This window comes from Varroa destructor, unplaced genomic scaffold (assembly GCF_002443255.2).
Source record: "Varroa destructor unplaced genomic scaffold, Vdes_3.0 BEIS01000004.1, whole genome shotgun sequence".
Classification (NCBI taxonomy): domain Eukaryota; kingdom Metazoa; phylum Arthropoda; class Arachnida; order Mesostigmata; family Varroidae; genus Varroa; species Varroa destructor.
In genome coordinates, this window is record NW_019211457.1 from 19,062,745 (window position 1) to 19,072,876 (window position 10,132).

Sequence of the window (10,132 nt, forward strand, 5' to 3'; positions counted from 1 at the left end):
AGTCACCTAACTTTACTATGTACGGCTATTGCACCCAGTCGACTGTTGTTTTGGTTTGATAGTTTTCTGCCATTAACAATAAGAACATTTTTCACTAAAATACGTGTTGCATTCACAAACTAAAGGACGATACCTGGACATTGATTTCCGCACACAATAATAAATGAACTGCTGCTTACCAATTACGAAATCGCTTCTCGATTGAAAGTTGAAAGGCGTACATTAGCAGCTAATTAACACGCAATAGACACGACACAATTCATCGGAACATAAGCACATTTTATTTTTTTAAAATTGTTACTCTACCTTACGTTCGTTAATTTTCATTATTGCCACAGGATTAGCAAAATACTTCCATGTGTATTCTGCCTTCCTCCTCTTTGAAGCTTCCAAAAATATTAAAATAAAACTATTACCTTCTGTATGATTTAACACTTAGTCACTCAGCGCGCCGACCAGCTGTGGAGAAAATGTGGATCGGGGCCTTTTTGGGAGTACCACTTCCTGCATAAATCGTTATACACAAATAGTATCATCCTAAAAGTATGATATGGCTCTCTCCAGCACACCGTATCTAATTTTTATGTAAAAAGAAGTTTTTTTACTATGCACGCTCAGGATTTATTCCGTAAGTATATTTCTATATATACTTGTAACCGTTCGATCGCCCTCCGGCACTGGGTGATATTTTATTAGCTGGCTTGTAAATGCTCTCTTTCAGGGTTAGCGAAACAGATCATGTGTTGATGGACACCAGCTCATCAATTATATGCTAATGAGCACTGGAATTTATTCTGAAGTCCTGTAATAACCGGTCTCAAAATAGAGGATTCTTTTATGAAGTTGCCGAACCATCCGTGTCACCAGCTTCTAGCTAGCGTGACTGCACACATGCGAATGTTAAAACCTACTGCGTGGCGTGACTACTGGATAAGAGTTCTCACGCAAGATTCTTGACACTCAAATCTTCGTCGACCTGGTTGTTGCTCTTCAGTTCCTGGATCATTCTCAAGAGTTTGTTCCATTCATCATGTTTCGGCATCGCCAGTTGCTGAAATCGACAACGAAAGATTCTACTTTTTAGTAATGTAGGTAACAACGATAGTTCTAATACAGTGTTTGATACTTAGCTTCGACCACCCACATTGGGTAGCCAAAACTCCGTTAAATTAACGTTATCAAACCCTGAAGCTAGATCACATATTTAATCATGCATACTCACATCTCCGACCTCGTAGACGTGACAGCGCCCGTCATCATCTCCAGCAACGATTTGATGTCCTGTTTGTGACCAGATAAGCCTGTTGAGAGCAGGCGGTTCGTCTTTCGGGCTCGGTGCTTCAATAACTTCACTGACAGTAGGAAGTTCGGCATCGCTGTTCAAGTTCCATAAATCAAGTCGGCCTGTCCCGTCAACGGTAGCGAATACAGCTGGATTGTACGGGGACCATCCTACGTCGTAAATGTAGTCAGAATTGTTTTCAAACGAATGGATCGGCTTCGACTCCTTCAGACTCCACAGTTTCACGGTCCAGTCGAACGACGATGTGAGGAATAAATATGAGAAATCCACTGGTCCAACGGTATTATTATGCTGTATACCCGTCACCGGCCCGTGATGGCCATCAAACGAGTCAATAATGCCCAACTTTGATCCATGTCTGAAAGTCGAGTACAAGAAGCTACTGTGGATCGCTATTGTCTATATAATATAGCAAGTCGAACAAATGGCTCTATGTTTTAAGTACAGGCAACTTGTGAAGTTCTACATTGCACAATTAGCCAGTAAAAATCTTAAACGAATTTTAGTTCGATAAGTGTAAGAAATCAGCTTTTTCCAAAAAAAAATCATACTTTAAAATCTACTAGGGTAACAGACAAAAATAGACAAATATTTTATATTTAGTACTAGAACTCTCAATAGATCTTATTTCCACATTAACTTATCAGTTCTCACACTCATTCCACATAAACATTTAGACTTGCCTGCAAGCTGAATACACGGTTCCCTCCTCTGACCCGATAACATAGTGATTGAATTCACCATGAGGAAAAGACATACAAGTAACAGCCGCTGGCTTCGACTGTTTGGCGTGGTTAAGGTCAAGAGTGTCCTGCGGCTGTGAGAGCATATCCAACGACCACGAACAGAACTTGCCGTCAGTCGAGATTGACACAAGGTTATGCGCGTTCTGTGTTCCTACCACCTGCAAAACAGGCCAAAAATCGACAGTATATCAAGGATGCCCCGCTTTTTTCAAAGAGATCTTTCTTTACCATTGAATACGGTTGCCGCCTTGAAGTCGGTTTTTCATCTGAAATCATCTTTTCTGCTCTTCGTGATGGTATACTGGTAATGGGCTTTTTTTTACTAAACCTATGGAAGTGTAACTAAGTTTAAAACCAGGCGTAGACAAACATTTCTTGTGGGTAGTGTATGAACCAGTGCGTAACAGTAGTAATTAATGTAAACGGAACGTCTTTAGGTTATTGTTTCTCACAGAATAGCCAATCCGATGCAACCACAAAATGTTTGACTATATAATTTCGAATTGTTAACTGAACTATTAACTGTTAACAATCTTTTTAGAGGTATCGGTGTTGTTGGGAATATTCGAAGATAGCTATCGAAGTTGCTCCTTGTACATCTGACTGACAACTTTCTGATAAAGTGTATTCAATGATCATACCTGTATCGAGTAGACGGGATGAGTGTGACTTTGAGCCGAAAGTGGACTTCGCTGTACCGGAGTCTTCTTGTGTGACCGATTATCCCATACGACGATCTGACCTGAGTACAGGCCTCCGATGACGAGATTCGGGTGGAATTTTGCGAAACATGTCGACATCACACCAGATTGGCTCCTATGAGCGGTGAAAAGAATAATGCTATAATTATTATTGTTATTATGTCTAATATTGTTATGGAATCCGAATCGAATACCGAACATTCTAGTCGAGTAATGAATAGCCTGAAATTAAAGAAAAGCTGTACATTAATATGCTCCGGCAATTAATCATTAAAGTAGTTACATTATAGCTACATATGTTAACTTATACAAGATATAAATATATTTTTATTGGTGTTCATTTTTGCACCTGAAGATGTACTCAGGAGTGTCTTTTTTGTATTTCATATTCCAAATCATCACAAGTCCCTCGGCTTCCCGATCGTCGATAGGTGTGTAAGAAGCCGCAAATAACTCGGGAAACTGTGAGCTCCAATCAAAGCTTGTGACTAACTTGTTGCGGCACCACTGCTCAGCAAAAAACATTCGTGACTTCGACAACTTCATGCGCGATTTATCCTCTCTAAAAAAAAAGATAATGTGAAATCGAAGTTAGAAATTTACTGAGTATAGTTTCATATTTTTTTAATTTTACAAGTGCCTTATGCGTCTCGAGAATTTACGTGTTAATTTGCTTCACGCCGTACCGACTGCGGCGATGATGCCAAAGTTTTGAAAAAACGTAAATACGCATTATTACGTACGCTTCAGTCTCCTCGGCAGCTCCGGCGTAGTCTGTAAAAATATCCACGTCTTCGGTAAGGGCCCGCTCCATGATACGTGATGATCGATCCATAAAGGTCCGGAACTCAGGACTGAGGTAGATCTGTTGTCTTTCCTCTTCGTTCAGAAGCCGGATGGCTAAGTGGAAAAAGGAATTTGATACATACCACAAAACCACTCAATGTTCTTTGATTTTGACTATATGGGCAACTGCTATCAATCCATGGTTCTATATTCAATATATATTCCCCATTGAAATCACTACTGCCAGCATAATGAAATTACACGGTGACACGAACTGAAAAGTTTGTTCTTACCGGGAAAAAGAAAAAGCTCTATCCAAAAAAATATGGCATATTTGGGAATCCTTTTGCATCTATTAAACCTATAGACGTCACATTTCAAAGCCAAGAAGAACCGAGAACAAGAATGGCTAATATCGAAAGGTTTATCAACTCGATGACCAATTTCCGGGACAAAAGTCCAGGAGTCAACCCAATAGGAACTTAGAAATAATAATACCCTTACCTTTTCGGATCTCTTCCTCCTTCTTCTTAATCAGCTCGTCCAACTCCTCGACACCTCGAGCATTCCCATGTCCTGGGGGTGCTCCGGCATGATGTCCTACTGGATGATGTCCCTGTTGGGCGTGCTGAGCAGCCATTTGCTGGGCCTTTTGATGCATCGCTTCTAGCGATGGTGGAGCGCCACCTTCCTCGTTCTCCTCGTCGCCATATGTAAGAACTGCGGTTTCACATTGAATAAATGCCCCGAACAAGAGCCGCAAAGATGTACACAGACACATACCGGCCCGTCGAAGCCATTACAATATCCATCGTCGCAATCCATCATTTTCAAATGTTCAAAGGCACGTTGCCACAGCATTGAACACATTATATTGGCAATTGCCGATACGAATCACCGTATTTTTTGGACGGTGTGACGTTCACATATTATTGATTTGAATCGAGTGATTGAGAAGGGACGATCGGAGACGATAAATTCAAATCAAACGTGATTTGAAGCCATCCAACAAGCATTGATGGCCAGTACGCGTAATCGAAATTTGTTGATGTATGTAGTCGAAATCGTTGCACGATGACAAGCCGATTAGTTGAAACGGAGAACAAAAACAAAAACAACAAAACAAAAGCTTTCCCGGTCACCAGCCACATTTTCCATCAAACATGCTACTGCCAGCTTAAACATGTAAATATTTTCATCTATACCGTCAAGGGAATAATGATTGTGCATTTCTGATAGATAACACTTAGGGACTATTATGTAATTGACGTGATGTATTTTAAAAAGCTGCGCTTGTAAATACATGTGCGTCTGTTATTTATTATGTTCCTAAATCTGAAAAGCGTCATTAACAGCGATTGTTTTACACAAATTTCCTAAACTGATTTAAATCGACGTTTATTTAATCACTAATCAATGCTTGGTTCGGCTGTCAATTCAGTGTATACATCTGTCAATGTTATTACAATTATATTCTGAAACTTTCGTCTGCTTTAGAAAGTTCAAAGCAAACCAAATGCACACCTTAGTCAGTGATTTTTTAATGTTCAATAGACAAAATTCTGTCTTACCATCTTCTACTCCAGGGCGAGTTACAGGAGAAGGAATATCAGGATGCGCGAACGAAATTTAGTTGCAGAATTGTTAGTTAAATGATATTTGCTTTTCTTACACACTAATTGGCATCCATGCCATAGACATCACAGCTTACTGAGGAGTGTTTTAAAATATATTTGGGGAATTCACATTCTATGATGAAGGTCTGTTTCACAAGTAACTAGTTTGTGGCATATATAGATAAATAGAATAGTTTCTGAAGTATATGATATCCGACGTCAGCTATACAGAATCAATCAAAGGAACGATAACTTAAGAGTTCTGACTGAAGAAAAGTTTAATTAAATAAGTGATGTGAATTCCCATAATAGAGACAATTATTGCCATTGCGCTATATATATATCTTGTTGAAACGAGCTCTCCACGACAACGTTTTACCATTTGGTTAAAAATTAACCAGAATTTTCTTATTAAGGGTACCACGTTAACCTTCGAAATATATGTACTTGAAAGGCAATACCACAGAAGGGTCGTCTAAAGCTACATATATTTCTCAACTTAGTTATTTAATGCGCCGAATCAATGGATGTCGTGTAGATTTCGCAGCATCACATATGTACATTTTTTCAAGCCAATACCAAAAAAGTGACGACTTTGTCGATACCGAAAAAACTTAGCCTCTTTTTAAAGTGTGAATCCAACCAATAAAGATGTTTTCTTTGTAAGCGCATCAGATCTTAAATATACTGTCAGCCATAATGAGTTTGATGATATAAATTGATGACATATTTTTTAAAATTACTTTTATGTGGTACGAAGTTACGAAGCCCGTAGAACAGACAATTGGTCGGAGCCCGCGAAGATTCTCAAAGATTGATAATAACGATTCGTGTTTTCGGTATAGATAGAAGATGTCACTATAATAGCTTTTCTTGTCTACTAGGTTCACACTACAGTAGCTGGCAAGCATATAAAGCCTCACACAAAATGACATCTAATAAAGGACAGACCAACAGACAACCACGAGTTACTAATGTCATGAATAAAGCAATCTCAAGAAAATAAATTCTATATCTATAAAAATTACATAATTTTACACCTAGGTAAACACTATGTAAAAAACGTAGCTTTTAGAAAAATAGGCTAGTAGCGTAGGTATCAATATGAAAACTAATTACGAAATTAGCTACGAAATTAACCTTCTCGTTCACTATAAAAACGAAAAAATCATTGTCGTGCACAGATGCCTAAAAAAGTTCATACACCGCTGTGACAATCGTGCTCATTGCGTCGCCGTTACACGAATGAATGGATGAGCCGTATAAGCTGACTCACGCATCGCACCATAGAAAAAACATCGCCATAGACAGAGATAAGAGAAAGGCAAACAGCCATATATCAGAGGTTCCGCCATATAAAAGATAAATGATAACTTGATCACGCAATCTTTCAAATAAACTGCTCATAAATGTACTTGAAACTACAAAAATGACCTTGAAAACATGATATTTGTTCAGATCTTAGAAAAAAACCTAATTTCAAAGATCCATACAAAATAAACTCAACGGATTAATGCGCCAACATTGAAAAAATCAAAAAAAGCTTCGCTGAGTTTGGTGATATAGCAGGGGAGCCGCGGCATTTTTTACGGTGAATATTTCATCAATATCAAGCGTTTTCTTCTAATGGTTTACGAGGCTACTACAAAAAAGAATAACAGGTAAAAAGAATAACAGACAACGAATACAGAAACGAAAAAATACGATCAAATAAGCCCAATCATTTCATGTTCAGGGATATGGAATGATGATTTGGAGTAAAACACCACATTGCATAACAAAATTAGAATACGTAAACAGGATCGTACGGTACAAAATGCGCACGATTACGAACAGTACATTAAAAAATAAATTACTACTACTCATTTAGGCTACGAATGATAAACAAATGTACCTTTAATTTTTTTAAATGGTGCTGCTATTATTATGAACATACACGCTTTTCGGGTAAAGTTGAACGCACAGATTTCACCCTACGACTCTCATTCAGTGCACTAACATCAAGGAAATATTTTTTTGCTCTTCCAAATGATTGAGATAGTTTCAAGAAAGGGACCAGTGAGCAACGTTGAAGCATCGACAATTCTATCATGTTCGAGTTCAGCGAATATGATATGTGAGGTTTATGATATACCTGAGAAAAATCATTGAAAGGTGGGCGGAGTAACTGTTTATAGGGAAAGGCAGTTCGCTGCAATGTAACGGCCAGCACTGATGTTGACAGAAGTTACAGAGGTGATAAATAAAATAAGCAGACACAATTATATCTTATACATTAGGTTACAAGTAAGCAATAGCGGAGATAGAGATGATGACGATGACGACGACAACAACGACGAAATGACTTTATGACGCACAACGATGCACGAAGATCAAACGCAATCAGTTCTAATAGTAACAACATTTATGTAAGAGCGATCTCTGAACAGGAATATTTTTATGGCAGCCAGCAAAAATGACCAAAGGTAAAAAGCAGCATACGTGGCTGCCGCCGCATTTGACACTGCCGAACACCAACAGTGAGTATGCACACATTTAAATAAGCAAGTCCAGTAGGACGTTCAGTCAGTCAGCGGTCCTTCCAGCATCATCTAGAAACTCGCTCTGGAGGATGTATAAAGGGGACCTCGCTGCAGAGCATAAACGGGACCGCCTTCACGTGTGTGTTCTGGTGTGTATTACGCTACATAGGGTAGAAAGTATTATACACGTGTGTTATCTTTAAAAGTTCTACAGGGTTCGGAGTTCAAGCGGCAGCAGGCACGCTAGGCAAGCAGATCCACGAGCGACACGCACGACAGCATGGCACAGCACGCATCAGATACGATCACTCATCATCAGACATCGTGAGCAGTCACTAGTTTTGATCGATTGTGCTCGTTCATCATAACAGCGGTCGCTCGCAAGCTCCAGCAGGATAGAGCAGACAGAGGAGAGCAATTTTAGCATCACCAACAACAAAGTCCAGCATTTCCATCCAGGCATCCACCGACTGATAGATCCATTGCCTTTTCTCTCTCCCTCTTTCATAGACTCTCGACAGTTGTAGTTCCGTTCGTGTCCGGCGCTTGCACGTACCTTGGAATTCGTCGTCCCATTCTATATTCGAAGGAAAAACAAAGTGTCCGTCGTCTTAAACGAGATACAACAACAAATAACAATCCCTTCTTACTACCAATGCTAGCCGCATGCGCCGTGGGGTGCACTTTGTTGGGTAATTTTTCAGGTTTATTTGTTTGTCTTATTCGTGTGCTTGTTGTTATAGCTGCTGTTTGTTCTGTTTGCCGGCCGCTGCTGCTGCTGCCGATGGTGCAGACGCAGGCCGTTCGACAAAACAAACTACTTTTTTTATGTGACACTGGCAAGCCGCTCCGCCACATCATGCTCCAGTGAGTTTAACACAGCTGAGGCATCCTCTTTTGCAACTTACGGGACTTCCTAGGTATGGCTAATATGAAATGGGCAAGGAAGGTACGCGATGCGCAGATTATAAAGAGCTGTTGCGTACATAGCTTCCACGGCGCAAAACGTGAAATTCGATAGAAACGTCTTCGCTAATACGCCCGACAATACCAACCGGTACATATTCGGCACGGTTATTCAAAGAAGTGAAAAGTTCTTGACACAAAACTTGCTATATGGGCGAGTAAAGCATCTGCAAGTATTTCTAGCAAAACGAAAGAAATATACTCGTATAACGTACAACGTAACCAGGTCTTTATCTAACGTTTCATCGGTTTTGTGCTATATCAGATGCATTTAGGTATTTGTAGGCTGCGCTATTATCTATTAACTGCTAACACTCGCACCAAATCAGAAGTGAAAACAACTGTTTTGAAAGTATTTTCATAAATCTTTGAAAAAAAAGCAGACTTACTGAACTTCCCGTGGGTTGCATCAAAGGCGTCAGAGTAATCTGACGATATCTAAAAGTGAGCATTGTGGCAGAGTGGCTGCTAAATTGTTCTTCATTAGTAGGTCAGTAGCCATGGAGGATTTTGACTAAGTTAATGTATGTAAATATAATACAAAAAAAGAATGACACCGGCCAGCGATCTTAATTAATCGTCTGCGCTGCAGTACACCAGAATGTTAAACAGGCAAAGTGTAAACGTCCTGGAGATAACTTTGTGTTTAATATCTACCACATGGAATCGAGTTAATTTTTCAAAACCGACTACATCGATTAGTGTAACGAAGTATTACCAAGAAACACTGAGAATCAGTCACGTCGACATACTGCCGAAGAAAGTCGTCCGTTAAACTATCGTAATTCATTCGACTAAAACTGAAGTCAATTAAAATTCCTATTGCTCGTATTGTCGTTATAAGACGTGAGGCGTACTCATTTTCGAAACCCCAAAAAGTCTTAACCAACACAAGCAAATCGAACAGATTTCTATGACACCACACCTAGCCCATAATAAGATTCTGACACTTTTAAAAATTCTCATTTTCATTATCAGATCACCAATAATAAGTTTTATAAGGCGGACCAGGGAAATGAGTAAAGTAGTAGTTTGCGAAAGCGTGCGAGCCCAGCGTGCAAACAACACAGTGGCTCCTTACAGGAAAGGCCTTTAGTCCCACCCGGCACGGCTAAAAAAGCCACACCCACAACCAGTTGATTTTACGCAGACAAAGTATAATTTGCCTAATAAACGTTTACTTATATCAATATCCACTTAAATATTGACTCCACAAGAATTATAGGGTATATTCTGAGTCATAGTTATCAACGTATTTTTTGTCAGTGATTTCAACGCAACACTACGTTTATACCAGTACTGCATTGAGCAGTCGGCAAAAATAACAGGAGATAATCGACACTTTCATATCCTTAGAATCTAGTTTTTACCGACAGCGGTTGTGTTATACCCGTTTAGAACGAAGGCCCTTTCCCCAAGCGATGCGATGCGAAGCACTAAGGCAAAAATGCCCCTATACAAAATTACAATAAATAATAAAAATGTACCTAAT

General features: G+C 39.4%; 1 protein-coding gene across 3 annotated transcripts in view; it reads right to left on the reverse strand.

Annotated features, from left to right (window-relative positions):
- Window positions 1-262: 262 nt before the first annotated feature.
- Window positions 263-10,132, reverse strand: part of LOC111250003 (dynein, cytoplasmic 1, intermediate chain 2a-like) — a 24,464-nt gene continuing 14,594 nt past the window's right edge. The window contains exons 9-16 of one of the 3 annotated variants that reach the window (XM_086986533.1): window positions 8,231-8,284; window positions 4,041-4,256; window positions 3,494-3,650; window positions 3,100-3,312; window positions 2,691-2,865; window positions 1,987-2,207; window positions 1,223-1,661; window positions 263-1,051 (exon numbers count right to left, since the gene is read on the reverse strand). In XM_086986533.1, the coding sequence (XP_086842659.1) occupies window positions 941-1,051; window positions 1,223-1,661; window positions 1,987-2,207; window positions 2,691-2,865; window positions 3,100-3,312; window positions 3,494-3,650; window positions 4,041-4,256; window positions 8,231-8,284 (1,586 nt within the window). In that variant the 3' untranslated portion in view covers window positions 263-940. The remainder of the gene's footprint in view (window positions 1,052-1,222; window positions 1,662-1,986; window positions 2,208-2,690; window positions 2,866-3,099; window positions 3,313-3,493; window positions 3,651-4,040; window positions 4,257-8,230; window positions 8,285-10,132) is intronic. The other 2 variants (XM_086986534.1, XM_022804561.2) reach the window with 2 other exon arrangements.